Source organism: Ranitomeya variabilis, chromosome 3, assembly GCF_051348905.1.
Source record: "Ranitomeya variabilis isolate aRanVar5 chromosome 3, aRanVar5.hap1, whole genome shotgun sequence".
Classification (NCBI taxonomy): domain Eukaryota; kingdom Metazoa; phylum Chordata; class Amphibia; order Anura; family Dendrobatidae; genus Ranitomeya; species Ranitomeya variabilis.
This window is the reverse complement of record NC_135234.1, coordinates 86,706,476-86,729,835: the sequence shown is the minus strand read 5'-3', so window position 1 is coordinate 86,729,835 and position 23,360 is coordinate 86,706,476. Positions and strand designations below refer to the sequence as shown.

The 23,360-nt window shown below is 47.3% G+C and overlaps 1 protein-coding gene across 1 annotated transcript in view; it reads left to right on the top strand.

Annotated features, from left to right (window-relative positions):
* The window catches only part of ERAL1 (Era like 12S mitochondrial rRNA chaperone 1), a 54,700-nt gene that overhangs the window by 21,197 nt on the left and 10,143 nt on the right, over positions 1-23,360 (top strand). The window contains exons 6-8 of the mRNA XM_077294329.1: positions 731-792; positions 2,358-2,470; positions 17,697-18,011. Coding sequence (XP_077150444.1) covers positions 731-792; positions 2,358-2,470; positions 17,697-18,011 — 490 coding nt within the window. The remainder of the gene's footprint in view (positions 1-730; positions 793-2,357; positions 2,471-17,696; positions 18,012-23,360) is intronic.

Below are 23,360 nucleotides of genomic sequence, written 5' to 3'. Positions count from 1 at the left end.
TATCGCGGGTGCTCCGGCATGCATCGAGTATCGCGGGTGCTCCGGCATGCATCGAGTATCGCGGGTGCTCCGGCATGCTTCGAGTATCGCGGGTGCTCGAGAGCCATGCTTCGAGTATCGCGGGTGCTCGAGAGCCATGCTCTTCTTCCCGCCACACATGTTTTGCCGCTGTTAAACAGACAATAAACATGCGGGGATTGCCCGTGTATGGCAAGCAAACCCTAAATGTTTTTGGCTGTCTAACAGACTCAAAACATGCGGGTTGGGGACTTAAGCATGGCTCTCAAGCACCCGCAATACTCAATGCATACTTGAGCACTCCCGATGCTCAAACTGTCCTTCCTTTAAACGGGTCCTCTCATCTTATACATTTGTGGCACATCCATAGAATAGATGTATAGTAGATGCAAGTTTCACCAACGGGGCCCTGACATGCGCTGCAGTCATTGTAGACATGGTTCCCATTTATTTGTACAGGACTTCTGACCATGTTTCCATTTATCATTGTAAGTGATGGGCCCCCCATTTCTAGATAGATGTAGTTCCCATTGGCATCTGTTACAAATTCCTGCCAGATCTTGTGAATATGCCGTAAATGTGACATGAGAGCTCCCCTTTAACCATAGTGATTGCTGACTTTAGTGTGTATCAATAGCTGCCAGGGACACGTGTAGTAAGTAGCCCCCATTGTTCATTTTGTCTAGATTCCTCTGTTTTGTGTTGTCTTTAGGCATAAACTGGAGAAAACCTTTCAGGAGGACCCCTGGGCGTCGGTGAAGGTGGCTGATCTAGGTAAGATGCCAGAGGCTCCTTATATTTTTGGGTATGTACATAATGTTAGCTTGGATTACTAGTGTTTATCGCTATATACGCTTAGATTGATACAGAGAAATGTGAACGGTTTTAAGTTCTCTTTAAAGGTAACCTGTCGTTATCTGATTCATGCCTCCTGAACTGCAGGAAGCATGAATCCGAGCCTGACTGCAGCCGGGTATATTATTATTCTCTGAAATACTTTGGAGTTGTAGAAAAAATATATGTTGCATATATCGAAAAAAATCATTCTATAACCTATTAGTGTTACTGGGAAGAGCCGGCCGGAGGAGGCGCTGGACTAGTCTCGTCTCTGACTATGGTCTCCGGCGTCTCTTCCTAGAGCAAGACACACATCCATCTTCTCTAGCAGTGCCAGTTCTTTAAAGGGAATATGTCACCAAATTTAACCTATATAAACTATTAATATGGGCATGCAGGTTATAGACAGCTGAAAAGTATCTGACCTGTATGTCTCATATCTGATATCTTGTTATTGAGAAATCATCTGTCATCATCTTATATAAATGACCCTTTCCAGGCTCCAGGCTGCCTGGAACATAACTCTGCCTCCAGAGCGTGTTTTATATGAAGAAGATACCAGTGTGATGTGTAGTAATGGCCGCTCTCCTGATCTCACTGCAGAGCTGTGTGTGATTATACCAGACACAACTGCAGGTTCCTCTCAGCTTCCAGCTCACAGGCAGACAGGGTTACAATTTTGATGCAGTACAGCAGGGCTCAGAGAGCTGCAAAAAATGTGTTTGTAAAGAGTGACAAATTAAATTTCTCCTGTTACTTACTTGTCTCACACTGGTAACTCCTCCTTTTATTTAAATCAATCTCTGGAGGCAGAGTTATCTTCCAGACAACATCCTCCCCTTAATAAATAAAAATAAAACATCAGATTGCAGCTATCAAGGTATCATATTATTCACCTTCTTATGACCAACATGCCAATATACATGGCTTAGTAGGGAATCTGTCAGTAGAGTCAACCCATCTAAGTAAAGTAAAAATACTTGGCTGCAACCGTGCAGCCAGGCTCCGATTCATGCTGTTTGTGGGGTGGGCAGCATGAGTCAGGGGACAGGTGTGTAACACACAACTGCTGGTAAATGTTCAGAGATTGTATTCATTTGCACTGCAGTCACCCTGTTTAAAAAAAAAAAGTGTGTGTCGCTCTCGCTGTGTGTTTTGTATGGCCTGCCCGCTTGGTGTGTGGTTTGCGCAGCGCGCCCGCTTTTTGTGTAGCACGCTCGCTCTGTTTGGCGCTCTAACTGTGTGTGTTTTGTGCATCGCGCTTTTTTTTTTTTATCTTTCCGTTCTTTTTCCCCCCTCTTTCTGCCATGCTTTTGTTTTTCTTCCTCTTGCACATTCATTCCTCTCTCACTCCATCTTTCTCTTGCTCTCTCTTTTACTTTTTTCTTTTTTTTTTTTTTTTTCATTCTTCCACCTCTTTTCTAATAAGCCAAAATATAATGAATTAACAGGAGGCCTAGCACAATATCTGATTAGTTGATCCCCGTTGTTCTCTTGTGCAGTGCTGGTTTTGGTGGATGTCTCAGACAAGTGGATGAGGAAATCTTTGCACTCGGAGGTGCTCAAGTGTCTGTACAAGAACTCCCATGTCCCCAGCATCCTTGTGCTAAATAAAGTAAGGCTACGATACATATGTACGTCACGTATCGCCTCTAAAACGGTCTTTCTGGTTTGTCAGATCCTTTCAGTGCGGCTATAGTGCTGAGTAGGCTTCTTCTGCCTCATTTACATATTGCAATATATTATCATTATACAGGAAGGAATGAATTAAGTTCGTTAGGCCATCAATCTTGATGTATGCATTGTAATTGAGCAAATGGGGAAACAGATGATCAATCCTAACCAGAGCACTGCTCACATTGCGGGGCATTTAGAATAATTACTATGGCTATACTGCAATATCTGCACTCCTATTAAACATGCCGGTTAGTGAAAGTGCACATGGTGTACATGTATGTCTACTATCATGGCTTTACTGCACACTATTTCACATCAAATCGTAATACAGTTTACTCTGATGTTCAATAATATAGCAATATTGGAATTTCAACACAAAACCAGAAGCATGAAGGTGTGAATTTTACAATATCTCTCTAATTTTTTGCACATTGTGTATTTGCTTCCTTCATTGAAATTTTCTTCACATACAATTGAAGAGCCTCTATCACCCTCCAAATGCTAATTTCACCACTTATACTGATATGTAGGGGGTTAGTCCCTAATAAATATTATTCCTGTAGTATATGGGCTTTTTTAGGTTTATTTTCCATAACATTTGATTTCATATGTAAATGGGAAGACTTCGGCACACCCTTGGAGTGGCCAAGAGCTCCGTTCACTGCTACTCTTCGGAAAAACACCACATCACCACCAATGGCTGGGCCTCAATGCGGGACGTGTGTGCCGTGTTGAGCTGCTTTGAATGCTCCACCAATATGGCCAGCACTGATGATGCCCTCATCAACATTACTATACCACTTATATGCCTACTTATATGCCTTATATGCCTACTGGAAAAAAAACAGTTCAGGTGTTAATGGATGAGGTGATGGCATCTGAGGAAGAGGAGCAGGGTCCATTCACTCCGTTATCAGGCCTGTCCACACATGGCTCGGAGGGTGGGTTACTGTCCCAACAGCGGCCAGGTACCCAACTGCACAGCCAGGGGACAGTTTAGGAGGATGATGAGAAGGAGGAACAACTGTGTTTACAGCAGGTTCTCACTCAGAGCTGCTCACAGGCATCACTGAAGCGTGGCCACCCTGCTGGATCCCCGCTAAAAGGACGATGTACCATCATTACTTTTGTCACTAGTGCCGGAGCACCAAATGCATGAATATAAGCAAACGCTGGTAGAGAAACTACTGGTGGCATTCCCACCTGGCCGTGGGAACTCGGTGGAAGAACAAGGCAGAGGAGGAAGTCACCAATGCAGCTTAGGCACCGCCAGCATTTTGGCATGCAGGGTTAGCATGGCCGAAATGAGGCAAAACATTATGAGAACGCAACAATATCCGGCATCACCATTTGATATAGTCCATGTTAGCTGGAGGCAGTGTTACAACAACATGGTGGAAGAGTACCTGTCCACACGTCTCCATGTATTAATGATGAATCTGCCCCATTTAGCTTCTGGGTCTCCAAATTGGGCACATGGCCTGAGCTTTCCCTTTATGCCTTGGAGGTGCTGGCCTGCCCTGCAGCATGTATACTGTCGAAACTTGTGCTTAGCACCGCAGGGGGTTTAATCATAGCAGCACATCTGCCTGGCCATATCCAACAAGGGGAAGCGAACATTCCATAAAATGAACCAAGTGTGGATCCCACAGGATTTGCCCATACCTTTTGGATGACTAGACAACTATAAGAGCTGCACCCAGCTATATTGATCTCTGTTTGCCATTCGTTTCATTTGGGTGCCTGTGTTGGCTACCGCCCCTTCCACCTACTCCGCCACGTCCGCCTCCTGCTCCAAGTGGATCTACACCTCCTGGGTCTAGATTATTCGTTTTAGTTTTGTTATTTCTATGTTGTTCCATAAAAAAATAAAAACCCACAAAAATCAGTGGTGGATTACTCCTGCCTTGCCTCTTCTACCTACACCGCCTCGTCCACCTCCTCCTCCACTTGGAACTGTTTCTCCTGGTTCAAGATTATTTTTTATTTCTTCTCTGCTTGGTGTAGGGACAGGACGTAGCTGAAGTGAGGAACAAAATTAGGTTTTGCGTGTGCGCAGTTTTCCAAAAACATTCTTTGTAACCTGCACCCATGTCTGTGATAGTACTGTGCAAACCCAACATTTTTTGTAATCCGAAAGTGTCTGTGGGAATCATGTGGAGGAAGAAAGAGTATACAGACATTACAGCAGGGGATCACAGCTGATTCTTTCTGTGAAGTAAAACATTTCCGTGCCTGTTATTTTTAAGCAATGTTTTACTTCAAAGAATCAATAAGCTGTGATCCCCTGCTGTCCTGTCAGTATACTTTTTCTTCCTCCCTGGTCAGGAGCTGTGATATGATCAGACCGTGTTCCTGTACGGTCAGACACAGCCATTACACAGTACACAGCAGGGACACATTTATAAGATTATCTCAGCACAGAAACACTTTTTTTTTACCCAATCCACTTCACAAACTTGTTTGCCACAAAAAACTGGGAAAACGTAATGACTTGAGTATAAGCCTAGGGTGGGAATACTGGTAAATACTGGTAAATTTCAGAAATAAAATAGATACCAATAAAAGTAAAATTAATTGAGACATTAGTAGTTTAAGTGTTTTTCAATATCCATATTGAATCAGGAGCCCCATATAATGCTCCATACAGTTTATGATGAGCTCCATAAGATGCTCCATATTAAAATATGCCCTATATAATGCTGCACAAATGTTGATTATGACCCCATAAGATGCTCCATAGACACATTTGCCCCTTATAATGATCCACAAATGTGGATTATGGCCCTATAAGATGCTCCATACCGATATTTGCCGCATATAATGCTGCACATGGCCCCATACAGATATTTGCCCCATATAATGCTGTACATGTCCCCATACAGATATTTGCCCCATATAATGCTGCACATGGCCTTCTAAGATGCTCCATACAGATATTTGCCCCATATAATGCAGCACATGGCCCCATACAGATATTTGCCCCCATATAACGCTGCACATGGCCCCATAAGATGCTCCATACAGATATTTGCCCCATATAATGCTGCACATGGCCCCATAAGATGCTCCATACAGATATTTGCCCCATATGCTGCTGCTGCGATTAAAAAAATAAAAAAAATCACAAACTCACCTCTCAGGCCCCCGGCACTTGCTATACTCACCTTTCCCGTTCCACCGCCGAACCCCGCTGTGTCTTCCCCATCCTCTGCACTGACTGTTCAGGCAGAGGGTGGCGCCTACTAATCGCGTCATCGCGCCCTCTGATCTGCGCGTCACTGCAGAGGACGCGGAAGATGCAGCGGCGCCGACGGTGGAACGGGGAGCAGGTGAATATCGCGCACTGCCCCCGCCATACTCACCTGCTCCTGACGCGTCCCTGCACATCTGTTCCCCGGCGCCGGCAGCTTCTTCCTGTAGTGAGCGGTCATATGGTACCGCTCATTACAGTAATGAATATGCGGCTCCACCCCTATGGGAGTGGAGTCGGGTCCATATTCGTTACTTAATCAGATAAGTAACCACTTGTATGCAAGTACTATGTCATGCACAAATAGATACAAAATCCTCCCAATAAAAAAGTGCAAAAAGACAATGTATAAAAATATATATTTATTGAAAATAATACAAAGTATAGCAAACTAATATATTCACAAAATAGCTGATAAAATCATATTCATTACTGTAATGAGCGGTACCATGTGACCGCTCACTACAGGAAGAAGCTGCCGGGGAACAGACGTGCAGGGACGCGCTAGGAGCAGGTGAGTATTATTACACAGCTCTGCTCCCCCTCCCCTGCCGATCCCCTGGGTATGACTCGAGTATAAGTCGAGAGGGTTACTTTCAGCCCAAAAAAGTGGGCTGAAAATCTCGGCTTATACTCTAGTATATTCGGTATGTTATTTTTAGTAATTTCGATATCCAAATTTGCAGGACACTTGTCCTGCTCTTACCCCCATTTAGCTTCCTTTTGCAGCCCCCTAGCCCTTACTATGACCATTTTACCGCCATTTTATAGCATTTGACATTTGCCATTGACTTCTATGGAGTTCGGGGTCACGTTCGGAAGCCAAACTTTTAACTAATTCGGCCAAACCCAATGAACCCGAACATCCATGGATCTGCTCATCCCTAGTGATGACTCATGCAGAGAAAAGAGGCTTCCTGTTTCTACATAGAGCTTAGAAGGATTCAGCTAGTCAGTTTTTAATCACGTGATGTCATAGACCTAATGGAAAAGAGAAGAATTAGCTGTAGAAAGGCAGATGAGCAATTGTAAGAACCACAGTGCTATGTAATATGATGACTGCAATAAATTAACAGGATAAACACTTTGGGAGTGATTCTTTAAATAGAAAATATAACAGCTAAATAACCATCCTCTATCCCGGTTTTAAAATAAAAAGAATAGTGAAAATAATTAGTGTCACCACACCCATAAAAGTCTAGTAATATAACAATATAACATTATTTAAACGTATAATAAATGCTGAAAACATTAAGAAAAAAAAAGTAAACAGGTGCCAAATTTGCTGCAGTGCGCAGGCACCGGGAAAGGTCAGAGAGTCCCAGCGCCTGCGCACTGCAGTACTTTACGCTGCCCTCAACAGGGCAAATCAGTGCGCCTGCGCCCGACCCACGACGGGAAGCAAGGAGGATGATGACATCAAATGTATTGAATTACAGAATGCTGTAAATAAGCCCCTGATGGTGGGGGCCGCAGCTTATAGAGCCAAAATTAGGGGACAGATTCCCTGTAATAATGAGCTATTGATTGATATTCTTTTCAATCTCACATTGAAGGGTCCTGTGAGTCTCTAAATGCAAATACGACCCTAGTGGCCCATTTACATGATCCGAGATCAATTTTATTCAAGTTGTTGATTACACAGGCGGACGAGTAGTGCTGGAGACTGAACCATCGCTAATATTTATTACTCTGTCGCCTCATTGGGGGACACAGGACCATAGGTGTTATGCTGCTGTCCACTAGGAGGCGACACTATGCATAATCTGAAAAAGATTAACTGTGGCTCCTCCTGTGCAGTATACACCCCTGGATGGCATCAGCCTTCTCCAGTTTTTGCTTAGTGTCGCATAGGAGGCACACCTAAAGATTTTTACTCCGTTTTTTCCGACGGAATTACAGACGAAGAAAAGAGGGTCTCCTGTGAGACTCCCGGCATGGCTCCTTCCTCGGCCCCCTATTATGGGGTGCCCAGTTGAAGTAGAGATGGCTATTCCCCATGTTGCTCCTTCCCCAGTCCCTCGGGTGCTGGTTCGAAGTCGAGACCCCCCTCCTTCCCCAATTTCTTTTGGTTTCTGGGTTGAGGTCGAGGCGAGGTTAAAGGCCCCTGAAGGTGACAACAGCACCCTCCCTATCCCCCTCTGGGGGTATTAGGTTGAGACACCTCAGGTAGGGCCTGTACAGGCAGCATTCTACAGCTCCCAGCAATGGGCCAGCACACTGCGCCTGCATCTAGGGACCCCAGCCCAGCTGCGGGCTCCTGTTGGGGCCGGGGGGAGTGCAGGCAGGCATGGCACATACAGACACAGGGCTCCCTGCGCCCCTGTCTCTGCGGCAGCACCAGCTCTATACTGCCCCAGGGGGACCCCTCACAGGGCCCCCCTTCCGCTTATAGCCCCACCGCCATCCTACCTTTAAATCCGGGGGGGGTCCGATTGAGATCCGACCCCCTCCCGGACTTTCGCGCCGGCCTGGAGCCCTTCTGGGCCTCAGGCATCTAATTTAGGCCCCGGCTTCGGCCTAGCTGAAGCCGCCGCCTCCTCTCTGCCCCGGCCCGCCCCCCGGATGACAAATATGACACTCTATAGTGTCATAAAGGGGGTCGATCGAGACAGAAAGGGCGCGTTTTTACACAGCCTTGCTGCCTTTTTCCAGCTCTCTGCCCCCTTCTCCCCCTTCCTCTCCTTCTCAGCAGCCATTTTCTGCTGCAGATTAACCCTGCTTCTCCCGGTCTGCAGGACCAGGCAGCCAGTCTCCGGGGGGCACAGGACTGTGGATCTTCGGCGCTGGACCTCGGGGCACACTGGTGGGGTAAGATCACAGCTGGGTTTTTTACTCAGCTGTGAATCCATGTTACCTATAAGGCTCCTGTTGTGAATTCCGTTCTTGGGCTCCATCCTGTGGTCATGAATGGTATTTTTGGTAGTTCTGCTCTTGGGCTCCCTCTGGTGGTTTTAAGTGGAACTTAGCAGCTGCTTTCACTAATCGGTGCCCTGGCCTTGTTATTTAACTGGGCTTTGGGCTGTAGTTGATGCCAGCTGTCAATGTTCCTTCCTGTGGATTCAGTCCTTTCCTGGAAGTTCTCTGTTGGCCAGTCCATTTCAGCTTAAGATAAGTTCTGCTAGTTTTTGGGTTTTCCCTGCCTATGACCTTTTGTTCAGTTTAAGTTATGTCTCTTTTGTCCAGCTTGTCATCATGAAATATTCCGGCTAGTTGGAAGCTCTGGGGTTGCAGATTTGCCCCTCCACACCGTGAGTCGGTGTGGAGATTATTTTTGTAAACTCTGCGTGGACATTTAGTTTTTATACTGACCGCACAGTAGCCTTTTTCTTTCTCTGTCTATTTAGATAGTAGTGGCCTCCTTTGCTAAAATCTAGTTTCATTTCTGAGTTTGTCATTTCCCTCTTCACTCACCGTCAATATTTGTGGGGGGCTATCTTTCCTTTGGGGGTTTCTCTGAGGCGAGATAGTTTTCCGTTTCCATCTTCAGGGGTAGCTAGTTCTTAGGCTGTGAAGAGGCGTCTAGGCAGAGATAGGAACGCTCCACGGCTATTTCTAGTGTTGGTGTTAGGAGAAGGGATTGCGGTCAGTAAAATTACCACCTCCTCAGAGCTAGTACATTATTTGTTTTACCCACTAGGTCATTTCAGTGCTGCTCCGTAATCACTAGGTCATATAGGTGATTACTGTCTGTAGAGCTGCCACCTCCTCTGAGCTTGTCCATGATTGGTTTTACCCACCAGGTCATCTCAGTACCACTCCGTAACCACCAGGTCATAACAGGCTCCCCTATAGGTTTCTCTATTCCTGTAAGATCCTCTGCCGGCAGCCCTTCTGCACTCTGTGCACTATGCCGGGTTCAAGGTCCAAGAGAACCAGGCAGAACTGCTATTATGCATTCTGCACAGCCTGCGGGACCGCTCTCCCCAGTGGCAGCACGTATCCGCCTTGCCAGAACTGTATACAAACTAATGTGTCAGAGCCCCAAGAAGCCCCTGCCAATGCCTCGGTGTCTAATGCCACGCCGGAATTGGCTACTCAGATGTCGCAATCTATGACGCAGTCTATATATAACCTAACCTCCACATTGCTTCAGGCTCTGCAGGGTCATGCGTCGGCCATGACCGTTACCCAGCAAAGGGAGAGCTTGACTCAGGAACAAGATGACCCTGACACATCCACGTCTAGGTCAGGACGCAAGCGGACCCATAGATCAAGTCCATCTGCGTCATCCCATAGCACACGGTCATCCCCCTCTAGGGAGAGACACCGTAGCTCCAGGTCATCTAGACCGTCTCATTCCAGGGACAGACAATGCAGATCTCCGCAATCCCCAACCAGAGAAGGCCTCCTCCCCGACTCACTCAGCAGGGGACGCCTCAGTGATACACAGGATTCGGAAGGCATCTGCAACTCTGACTCAGACAGGGAAACGGAGGGCTCCCTGATCCCAATCCCTCCTAGCAATACAGCGCTAGTTGAGGACATAATCTCTTCCATCCATCGGGTGCTGGATATTTCTGATCCGCCACCAGAGGCCCCAGAACATAAGATTTCCTTTGAAGGACCTCTGAAGCCGCCTAAGGTTTTCTCTAACCACCCAGAGTTTAAGGCGATCCTTAAAAAGCAGCTCTCACAGCCTGAGAAAAAATTTGCTAATCGCAAATATCTGGAGGCGAGGTACCCCTTCCCACAGAAGGACACTAAGGAATGGACACATCCACCCGAAGTGGACCCCCCAGTCTCTAGGCTAGCAGCACAGACCCTCCTTTTACTGCCAGATATCTCAACCCTCGGGGACGCAGCAGACCGGCAGGTAGAACGCATGGCTCGTTCAATTTTCGAGGCAGCAGGGGCATCCCTGGCTCCCACGTTCGCCTCAGTTTGGGCTGCCAAGGCCATTCTGGCCTGGTCAAAAAAATTTACAAACTCTCCAAGCATCCGCTCCTGAGCTGTCGGACCAAGCGGTTCAAATAGCAGTTGCAGCAGACTACATGCTTCATGCAGCTCTGGATTCAGCAAGGGGAGTAGCGGGGATAGCATCAAACGCCATCACAATTCGGCATATCCTCTGGCTGCGGGAATGGAAAGCGGACGCAGCCTCAAAGAAGTCCCTCATGCACCTCCCCTACCTCAGTGGGAGACTTTTCGGTGAACAGTTGGACACTATGATATTCAACGCTGCCGGGGGTAAGAGTACTTCTCTTCCCCAACTCAGACCTAAACGCACTTACAAGAAGCGTAACCAAACTTGATTCTGATCCTTTCGGAATTCCTCGGGCTGGTCCGTCTCGCGTCCAGCACAAAATCTTAACCGTTCCCCACGCAGGGACAACTCACGATCGACGCAAAGGTTGGACAAGACCTGGCAGACAAAAGCAGGCCAGCCTAAGCCCAGAGGAGGAAAATCTCAGACTTTCTCCTCATCATGACTCACGGACTCCGGAAGACACCACACCAGTAGGCGGCCGACTTTTGCTCTTTCATCAAGTCTGGCTGCCTATTACAGAAGACAGGTGGGTCAGGGAACTAGTGTCTTCCGGATACAAAATAGACTTCACCTCCAACCCACCGGACCGATTCTTCCTCTCTGTCCCCCCAAAAAAAACGCCTGCCAAGGCTCGGGCCTACCACCAAGCGGTCTCCTCACTTTTTCAAGCAGGAGTCATAGTACCGGTCCCCACGACTGACCGCTTCCGAGGGTTCTACTCCAATCTGTTCGTAGTTCCCAAGAAAGGAGGCAGCGTACGGCCCATACTAGACCTAAAACAGCTCAACAAATAATGTACGGGTCCGTCACTTCCGCATGGAGTCCCTTCGGTCCATCATTGCGTCCATGGAGAAGGGAGAATATCTCGCCTCCATAGACATACAAGACGCATACCTGCATATGCCCATCAGAGGTTTCTCAGGTTCGCAATAGGCCAGGACCACTACCAATTCGTGGCTCTCCCTTTCGGACTCGCCACGGCTCCCAGAGTGTTCACCAAGGTCATGGCAGCCACCATGGACGTCCTGCACTCCAGAGGCATAGTAGTCGTTCCATACCTGGACGATCTACTCATCAAGGCTCCCACCTTCAAGGACTGCGAGCTCAGCGTCTCAATCACAACCGATACTCTCAGTCGCATGGGCTGGTTAATCAACCTACAAAAGTCATCACCAACCCCGAGTCAGTCCCTGACCTTCCTGGGAATGCTATTCAACACCTCCAGGGGTCTAGTGCTCCTTCCCAAGGACAAGGCACTGGCTCTCCGCCTAGGAGTTCACACCCTCCTCCGCAAACCCCCTCGATCTCCGGTTTGCCATGAGAGTCCTCGGCAAGATGGGGGCAGCAATAGAAGCGGTCCCATTTGGCCAGTTTCACCTCAGGCCTCTCCAACTAGCCATTCTCAAGTCCTGGGACAGGAATCCCTTTTTCTCTCGACAGGGAGTTCCAGCTAACGTCATCAACCAGGAGGTCCCTGCACTGGTGGCTCAAGCCAACCTCGCTAGCAAAGGGGAAATCCTTTCTCACAGGTCAATGGAAGGTTCTGACCACCGACGCGAGCCTGACGGGTTGGAGTGCGGTGCACCTACACCACAGGGCAAGTGGTCCCCAGTGGAAGCGACCATGCCCATCAACATCCTGGAAATTCGTGCCATCCTCCTGGCATTGAGGGCCTTCCATCACTTACTGGCAGCCTCTCACATCAGAATACAGTCGGACAATGCCACGGCCGTGGCATATGTGAATCACCAAGGGGGTACCCGCAGTACCCAGGTGATGCGAGAAGTGTCACATATCCTCCACTGGGCGGAGGACACAGGGTCGGTTCTTTCGGCGGTCCACATTCCGGGTGTGGACAACTGGGAAGCAGACTTCCTCAGCCGACAAGGAATAGACTCGGGAGAGTGGTCTCTCCATCCCGAAATTTTTCGCCAGATCTGTCACCGCTGGGGGAACCCGGATGTGGACCTAATGGCATCCCACTTCAATGCCAAGATCTCCAACTTCATGGCTAGAACACACGATCCATGGTCGCTCGGAGCAGACGCTCTGGTTCAGGACTGGACTCAGTTCCAGCTTCTGTATATTTTTCCACCTCTCCCCCTGATATCCAGAGTGGTGAGGAAGATCAAACAAGAGGGAGTTCCAACCATCCTAATTGCACCGGACTGGCCCAGACGTACATGGTACGCCGACATCATACAATTGACAGCAGACGCCCCCTGGCGTCTCCCCGAGCGCCACGATCTTCTATCACAAGGCCCCTTCTACCACCAGAACTCAGGGGCTCTCAATTTGACGGCGTGGCCCTTGAGACCTGGGTTCTAACCCAGGCAGGGCTCTCGCCGGACGTCATTGGAACCATGATCAGGGCATGGAAGCCAGCCTCTGCCAAGATTTATTACCATACCTGGAAAGCTTTCTTTACCTGGTGCGAATCTCGTGGCCAGATCCCACTCCCTTATGCCCTACCCAAAGTACTTGGTTTTCTCCAATCCGGTCTGGAGGCCAGGCTGTCGTTGGGCTCGCTTAAGAGCCAGGTGTCAGCCCTCTCAGTGCTTTTTCAAAGGCGCATTGCTACCAAGCTGCAAGTAAGGACTTTCCTTCAGGGGGTTTCCCGATTGGTTCCCCCATACAGACGACCACTAGAAACGTGGGACCTCAACCTGGTCCTGACAGCATTGCAGGAACCACCCTTCGAACCCCTTCAGGAGGTCCCGCTCCGCCTTCTCTCCCAGAAGGTGGTTTTCCTGGTGGCAATCACCTCACTACGCAGGGTGTCTGAACTGACAGCACTCTCCTGCAGACGGCCTTTCCTGGCTTTTCACCAGGACAAGGTAGTTCTTCGTACTGTACCATCCTTCCGACGGTTGTGTCCAACTTCCACCTCAATGAGGAAATTTCACTACCATCCCTTTGTCCGGTTCCGGTTCATAGAGTGGAGAAGGCTCTGCATACGCTTGACCTCGTCAGGGCATTGCGTATATACGTGTCTAGGACAGCGTCCTTCCGGAGGTCTGATTCTCTTTTCCTACTTCCGGAAGGCGGCCACAAGGGTCTGCCAGCTTCCAAAGCTACCCTTGCCAGGTGGATCAAATCCACCATACAAGAGGCCTACCGCCTTAAGAATTCTCTTCTTCCAGCCGGTATTACGGCACATTCTACACTGGCGGTAGGGGCCACCTGGGCCATTCGGCACCAGGCTTCGGCACAACAAGTGTGTAAGGCGGCCACTTGGACTAGCTTACACACGTTTACTAAACACTCCCAGGGTTCATACCCAGTCCTCAGCAGACGTGAGCCTGGGTAGATGTGTCCTGCAGGCGGCGGTGCCCTAAGTATAGGGGCCTGTCTGCACAATATTCGTCCATTGCTTCCCACCCAGGGACTGCTTTAGGACGTCCCATGGTCCTGTGTCCCCCAATGAGGCGACAGAGTAAAGGAGATTTTTGTGTACTCACCGTAAAATCTCTTTCTCTTAGCCTCTAATTGGGGGACACAGCTCCCACCCTGTTGCCCTTTTCGGGCTGTTGTTACTGTTGAGTTCTCATATTGTTCTTTGAGCTCGTACATAGTCGCCTTCTTATAGGCATGTCTGTTATTCATGTTTACGTTCCTCCTACTGCTTTTGCACAAAACTGGAGAAGGCTGATGCCGTCCAAGGGTGTATACTGCAGAGGAGGAGCCACAGTTAATCTTTTTCAGATTATGCATAGTGTCGCCTCCTAGTGGACAGCAGCATAACACCCATGGTCCTGTGTCCCCCAATTAGAGGCTAAGAGAAAGAGATTTTACGGTGAGTACACAAAAATCTCCTTTTTACTCACTTACATAGTGCAGTAGTTCCATGTACATCTTCATCACTGTCCTCATTGTTCCTTCCTGATATCAGGGACAGACATACCATTGGTGCAACCTGTGCACAGAGTCCCAAGTGGTATAGGGGCCATTTCCACCTCCAAATCGGGTGGTATTGTGCTTTATGATGAGCTGTAAAGAGCCCATATGCTGTTCTTGCATAGGAGCTGTCTTCTGTCTGTGTCCATTAATGCTCCATACTGTATCATGTTATCAGCAGCATGTCTCCTGTTTACACAGGGTGATGTGCTGCCGACAACAGTGATTTTTATGCATACACTGGCTGACAATTTGGAGCGAGCGTTCCTACAGTGGGTCACTGATATCAGACTGTAAAAGAGGCCATAAGCAGCCACCCCCCCATGATTGATAGGTGTTTCAGTGGCTGTTCATCAGTATATCGCACCTATGTTCCCACTTTCCCATGTAACAATTTAGATTGTGAATGCTGCTGGGAATTAGTATGGGAACCTGCTCTTGCATCAATATGTACATGAACCCTGTGCTTGTTGTATACATGACTTGTCATATCCTAACATCACCCACACCTTAATGCAAAATACCAGGGATTATCTGTCTACTGTCGCTAACATCATGTCCTCCCTCTATCTGAAACTGAATCGCTCCAAAGCTGAATTTCTCGTGTTTCCTCCCTTTACTAACCTACCTATAACTGATATTGCAATTACCTTGGGTGGTTCAACATAACTCCCAAGTTGCATGCTCCATGTCTTGGGGTTGTGTTTGACACAGAACTTTGTATTATTCCCAAACCGAATCACTCGCTTGCTCATGTCACCTGCATCTTAAACACATCTCCAGAATCCGACCTTTTTTCACCTTAGAAACTGCAAAAACTCTTACTGTCGCTCTTATTCATGTCCCCATAAAACCCATACCCACATAAATACACATAGACAATTATAATGATGGAATAAAATGGCTGTGAGGTTTTATTTTGGGTTACATAAATAATTGTATAAATAACCAATAAATAAAATTCCAAATCTCATATTTCCAAAGTTCCAAACTTCCAATGACCAAATCCACCCATAAATGAGTGATTTTACCCCACAAATAAAACCGTATGACAAATAGAACAAAAAAATAAAGGGAAGGAGGCTGGGCTCTTCTTTCTTCTTACGCCAGGATAATGAAGGAACAATAGCCAGCCAAGAGTTTATATATTCAAAAAAAGACCGCCAAACACCCCAACTGCCAATAAAAATGCAGCAAAAAAGGGCGCCATAAAACTGGCCAGAGCTGGTTTAAACCAAACCTATAAACAGATCTTAGTGACACGGTGACCTTCTAGTGACCCCTATGTGACCAGTAAACATACAAAAGTGGTGATGGATAGGGTCTATGTGGACATGAGACCCCCGCCATATTTCGTATATGTTTTAAGCGGGGGGGCTAACATTCTCATCTGGATTACTGCAACTCTCTTCTGATCTGTCTCCCTCTAACCAAACATTCTCTCCAATCTGCCCTGAATTCAGCCATCATACACCAATTCCTCCACCTTGTGCCCGTCATTGCACTCGTTACTCATGAATACAATACAAACTGATTTCTCACCCACAAAGCTCTCCACAGTTCTGCACCACCCTTTATCTCATCCCTCATTTCTGTCTATCACCCTATTTGTGCCCTCAGTTCTGCAATTGATCTAAGACTAACATCCTCCATAATCCGAGACTTGCATCTCCGTAACCAAGACTTCTCTTGTGCTGTGCCAGTATTCTGGAATGCACTCCCCCAGACAATCCAACTAATATCTAGCCCCCATGTTTTTAATACTGCTGTAAAAGCCTCTCTTTAGAAAGACCTATCACCTCAACTCGCTAACCTCTCTCTCCTCTGTTCCCTCCTTTTAAATGCTAATTATAATCTGATCCCTCCTATTCATCGGTCTCTGCACCCTATAGCACACGGTTACTGCACTTGATAAACGGATAATGCAGCTTTATATGAAAACCCCTATTTATTATGCTGATGGCTGACCCTATATAACAAGCACGTTCTACCTAAAATCCCCCCCCCCATCCATTTTGCTTACAGATTCTAAGCTTGCGAGCAGCAGGGCCCTCACTCCTCCTGTAACTGTCAAACTATTCACAGTTTACTTTATATTGTTTTTGTCTGTACATGTCCCCTCTCAATTATAAAGTGCTGCAGAATATGTTGGCGCTATATAAATAAAATTGTTATAACACATTGGAAAGCAGCAAGCCTATACATCAAGGTAACCTTGGGGCGCCATTTACCCAACAGAAGCAAAGAGTGTTATTTCACCTCGTGCACCTTTTCTCTGTGTATCCGGCATATTTGAGATCCCTTTTCTATGTGGAGGCGTCTTGCAAATACCATAGTGCTATTATATTGCAGTCAGTCACTGAGCAGTGTATGACAACGCAGCGCACAGGTCAGAGGACTCCACTGAGCGGAATCGTCAACATAAGCGTCAGACGGAAGCTTTTCTTATTCTTCTGAACAGTCAAGGTCTAGTGATGCTGCATTACAGGAGTCCTATTGTGGAAATCTGAATTGATGTCCAAATAGAAAATTACCTTCTTATAATAAAAAATATATAAAAATACAAAATAAAACATCATGTCTTTGAGTTACTTGTCCTCTTTGTCAAGTTGCCATGTTTTTGTTACATCTGTCAAAATACCTGACAACCGAACAATCACAACTGGAAATCTGAGGGCAACCAGCAAGGACCAACCCCGGTCCAGTCATATTGTCCCCTGCCAGCTTTTCTAAATATGTTTTTCAGCAACAATACAAAGTAAAACCTATATGGCTTCAATAGTGCAGTCGTTTTCTCACTCATGCTGCTGCTCTCTCCTCCTGCATCCTTCCCTTCCCTACGCCCCTTCCTCTTCCCCACGCCCCTTAGCTTTTTTTTTTTCTCAACTGTTTCATACATATGGTATATAAAATAAATATATATAATGAATCAAAAGAGAGACTTGGTAATGTCTGTACCTTTTTGTTTTGCTTTTGTGCTCCCTTACTTTATTATATATTTGAGATTTATTTTTTTTATTTTAGGTTGATCTAGTGAAGCAAAAAAACTCTCTGCTGGAAGTCACACACAAACTAACAGAAGGGCTGGTGAAGGGAAGGAAAGCTGTAATAAAATCTAGTAAAAAAACTTCAGACAGAAGTGTCCAACCAGATCCCCATATAATAAAGGAGCCTGGAGAACAGCCGGAGGGCCATAAGGAGCTATCACGCCTTGATTCAAATGTCGGTGGTGAGCAGGAAATCGCATATAGGAACCTAAAGGACAGGACGGGGTGGCCTCATTTTCAGGAGGTGTTTATGCTGTCAGCATTGGAAGGAGGGGAAGTGGAGACACTGAAGGTACGTTTTTACCTTTGAGTTTATATGCAACAAAGTCTTGCAGAATGGATATCACAACATAAGAAAATATTTTTTTTTTCAGCACTGTCTGTCCCAGCATTGACTTCATCATTCTATAGGCTACATACAGATATGTTTTCTTCCTTCAAATTTCCCGAGTTGCTTAAGTTTAGAAAGATTTTGTTAACTTCTTAAATGGTTAAAATATGCAAAGTAAATTTGCATTTTCAAGAACCAAGGCATATTTAATTCTATTGTTTACTGCTCGTTGCTTAACCCCTTAACGACCGCCGATACGCCTTTTAACGGCGGCCGCTAAGGGTACTTAAACCACAGCGCCGTTAATTAACGGCGCTGTGGAAAAAGTGAATAGCGCCCCCCAGAGTCGGATTTTCTCTGGGGTCTCGGTTGCCGAGGGTAGCCGAGACCCCAGAGAACATGATTCGGGGGGTTTTTACCGACCCCCGAGTTGCGATCGCCGGTAATTAACCGTTTACCGGCGGTCGCAACAAAAAAAAACAAAACGCGATTTGCCGTTTAATTTCTCTGTCCTCCGATGTGATCGCACATCGGAGGACAGAGAAATGTGGTCCCCGATGGCCCCCAATAGCCCCCCAATACTTACCTACCTCCCCCGGTGCTCCTCGTGTCTCCCCATGGGCGCCGCCATCTTTTTTCCGGGAAAAAATGGCGGGCGCACGCGCAGTGCGCCCGCCGCCCGGCACCCGGATGTTCTTTGGAGTCTCGGCTGCCGGGGGTAGCCGAGACCCCAAAGAACATGATCGGGGTCGATTTGCACCGACCCCTGCTTTGCGATCGCCGGTAATTAACAGTTTACCGGCGACCGCAAAAAAAAAAAAAAAAAAAGCGATCAGTTATTTCTCTGTCCTCTGATGTGATCGCACATCAGAGGACAGAGAAATAGGGGGATTCGGGGACCCTATCATACTCACCCGGGGTCCCTGGGTCCTCTTCTGTCTTCTCCTGCCAGCCGGCTTTTTCATCATGGCGGGCGCATGCGCAGTGTGCCCGCCATCTGCTGCCATCTGCCGGCCGGCAGGAGAAGACAAGTTGGGGCTAAAATTAGGGTTAGGGTTAGGGTTAGAGTTAGGGTTAGGGTTGGGGCTAAATTTAGGGTTAGGGTTAGGGCTAGGGTTAGGGTTAGGCTACTTTCACACTAGCGTTTTTTGGCTTCCGTCGCAATGCGTCGTTGGAGAAAAAACGCATCCTGCAAAAGTGCTTGCAGGATGCGTTTTTTCTCCATTGGCTTGCATTAGCGACGCATTGCGACGGATTGCCACATGTCGCATCCGTCGTGCGACGGATGCGTCGTGCTTCGGCGGACCGTCGACACAAAAAAAACTACATGTAACTTTTTTGTGCGACGTGTCCCACATATTTCAGTGCCACGTGCCACGTATTTAAGTGACACGTGCCACGTATCAAAGTGCCACGTGCCACATATTTCAGTGCCACGTATCAAAGTGCCACGTGCCACGTATCAAAGTGCCACGTGCCACGTATCAAAGTGCCACGTGCCACGTATCAAAGTGCCACGTGCCACGTATCAAAGTGCCACGTGCCACATATTTCAGTGCCACGTATCAAAGTGCCACGTGCCACGTATCAAAGTGCCACGTGCCACATCTTTCAGTGCCACGTGCCACGTATTTAAGAGACACGTGCCACGTATCAAAGTGCCACGTGCCACATATTTCAGTGCCACGTGCCACGTATTTAAGTGACACGTGCCACGTATCAAAGTGCCACGTGCCACATATTTCAGTGCCACGTATCAAAGTGCCACGTATCAAAGTGCCACGTGCCACGTATCAAAGTGCCACGTGCCACGTATCAAAGTGCCACGTGCCACGTATCAAAGTGCCACGTGCCACGTATCAAAGTGCCACGTGCCACGTATCAAAGTGCCACGTATCAAAGTGCCACGTGCCACGTATCAAAGTGCCACGTGCCACATATTTCAGTGCCACGTGCCACGTATCAAAGTGCCACGTGCCACATCTTTCAGTGCCACGTGCCACGTATTTAAGAGACACGTGCCACGTATCAAAGTGCCACGTGCCACATATTTCAGTGCCACGTATTTAAGTGACACGTGCCACGTATCAAAGTGCCACGTATCACGTATTTCAGTGCCACGTATTTAAGTGACACGTATCACGTATAAGTGCCACGTGTCACGTATTTAATTGCCACATATTTAAGTGCCACGTATCAAGATTTTCCATGGAGAACAGACACATCCAGAGATATGTCTGCTCTCCACGGCTGCAGCAACACACTGACAGGAGCCATAGTTCCTGTCGGTGTGTCACTGCGCATGCGCGAGCGAGTTTACCGGCGGTCATTGACCCCGGCACTCTCGCTTAACGGCAGTGCTGCGTGGGAAAGTTCAACGCAGCTGTACTGCTGTTAACCGAGACGCCGGAGTCATTGAACTCCGGAACAGTACGCGATACACTGCTAGGAGCTTCGCTCCTGGCAGTGTATCGCCGGAGAGCAGCCGATCGGCGTGGGACACTCGTTTTATGGATTCTGCGGACAGGGAGTATGAATTTGGTTTATTATTTTTGGATTTTTTCCTGGAGGATCGAGGGCTTCGCCTACAAGTGTGCTGTTGGTGAGTATATACTCTGTGTTATATGTTGTATGTGTGTCATGTATGTGTATTGTGTGTAGGTGTTTTGTGTAACTTTACAATTGTGCTAAGTCGCCGGACACAGGGACAACTCTCCCATCCTAATACCGGATGGGAGTAGTAGTCCCATACGGCGACTTAGCACAATGGTGGCACTAGCGTCGCATGGGGACACACACACGCACACACACGCACACACACACACACAGAAGGACTCCATGCTGCTTCACTGGGGGGCGGGGGCTTCCCTCTTCCTGTCCGACGTCACGTCCGGTCCTGGGTGTCAACCCCTCCGTACAAAGACGCCGACACCCAGGACAAAGGCGCTGTGTGTGGAAGGTAATATGGGGCCCTAGGGGGATACGCAGACACGCCGCTGCGTAAAGAATTGACATGTCAATTCTTTTTACGTCGGCGTGTTTGCAGACAAAAGCGCCGCGTTTTTTTGCGGTGTGTCTGAACGGCAAAGTGAATTTCTCATTCACTTTGCCGGCAGACGAAAATGACATTGCGCATTTTTGAAAAGCGCCCGCAAAATAGCGCTCAAAAATGCGCTATGTCTGAAAGTAGCCTAAGGCTTCTTTCACACTTGCGTCGGTACGGGGCGGTCGCAATGCGTCGGCCCGATGTACCGACGCACGTTGTGAAAATTGTGCACAACGTGGGCAGCGGATGCAGTTTTTCAACGCATCCGCTGCCCAGTCTATGTCCTGGGGAGGAGGGGGCAGAGTTACGGCCACGCATCCGCGGAAATGGCGGACGCGACGTACAAAAAAAAGGTTACATTGAACTTTTTTTGTGACGACGGGGGCTAAAGTTATGGTTAGGGTTGGGGCTAAAGTTAGGGTTGGGGCTAAAGTTAGGGTTAGAGTTGGGATTAGGGTTAGGGTTTGGATTAGGGTTGGGATTAGTGTTACGTTTGGGATTAGGGTTGGGATTAGGGTTAGGGTTGGGATTAGGGTTAGGGGTGTGTTGGATTTAGGGTTTTGATTAGGGTTATGGTTAGGGTTGAGATTAGGGCTGTTTTGGGGTTAGGGTTGTGATTATCGTTAGGGTTGTGATTAGGATTATGGATCGGGTTGAGATTAGGGTTAGGGCTGTGTTGGGGTTAGGGTTGGAGTTAGAATTGGGGGGTTTCCACTGTTTAGGTACATCAGGGGGTCTCCAAACACGACAGCCAATTTTGCGCTAAAAAAGTCAAATGGTACTCCCTCCCTTCTGAGCTCTGCCGTGCGCCCAAACAGTGGTTTACCCCCACATATGGGGCATCAGCGTACTCGGGATAAATTGGACAACAACTTTTGGGGTCCAATTTCTCCTGTTACCCTTGTGAAAATAAAAACTTGGGGGCTAAAAATCTTTTTTGTTGGAAAAAAATATATTTTTTTATTTTCACTACTCTGCATTATAAATTTCTGTGAAGCACTTGAGCTTTCAAAGTTCTCACCACATATCTAGATAAGTTCCTTAGGGGGTCTAGTTTCCAAAATTTGGTCACTTGTGGGGGTTTCTACTGTTTAGGTACATTAGGGGTCTGCAAATGCAACATAACGCCCGCAGACAATTCTATCAAAGTCTGCATTCCAAAATGGCACTCCTTCCCTTCCGAGCTCTGCCATGCGCCCAAACAGTGGTTTACCCCCACATATGGGGTACCAGCATACTCAGGACAAATTGGACAACAACTTTTGGGGTCCAATTTCTCTTGTTACCCTTGTGAAAATAAAAACTTGGGGGCTAAAAAATCTTTATTGTTAAAAAATATATATTTTTTATTTTCACGACTCTGCATTATAAACTTCTGTGATGCACTTGGGCATTCAAAGTTCTCACTACACATCTAGATAAGTTCCATGGGGGGTCTAGTTTCCAAAATGGGGTCACTTTTGGGGGGTTTCTGCTGTTTAGGCACATCAGGGGCTCTCCAAACGCGACATGGCGTCCGATCTCAATTCCAGTCAATTTTGCATTGAAAAGTCAAATGGCGCTCCTTTGCTTCCGAGCTCAGCCATGCGCCCAAACAGTGGTTTACCCCCACATATGGGGTGTCGGCGTACTCAAGACAAATTGTACAACAGCTTCTGGGGTCCATTTTCTCCTGTTACCCTTGGTAAAATAAAAATTTGGAGGCAAAAAGATCATTTTTGTAGAAAAAATGCGATTTTTTTATTTTCACGGCTCTACGTTATAAACTTCTGTGAAGCACCTGGGGGTTTAAAGTGCTCACCACACATCTAGATAAGTTCCTTAAGGGGTCTAGTTTCCAAAATGGTGTCATATGTGGGGGGTCTCTACTGTTTAGGCACATCAGCGGCTCTCCAAACGTGACATGGCGTCCGATCTCAATTCCAGCCAATTCTACATTGAAAAAGTAAAACGACACTCCTTCTCTTCCAAGCTCTGCGGTGCGCCCAAACAGTGGTTTACCCCCATATATGGGGTATCGACGTACTCAGGAGAAATTGCACAACAACTTTTGTGGTCTAATTTCTCCTGTTACCCTTGTGAAAATAAAAATTTGGGGGCAAAAAGATCATTTTTGTAGAAAAAATGAGATTTTTTTATTTTCACGGCTCTACGTTATAAACTTCTGTGAAGCACTTGGGGGTTCAAAGTGCTCACCACACATCTAGATAAGTTCCTTGGGGGGTCTAGTTTCCAAAATGGTATCACTTGTGGGGGGTTTCCAC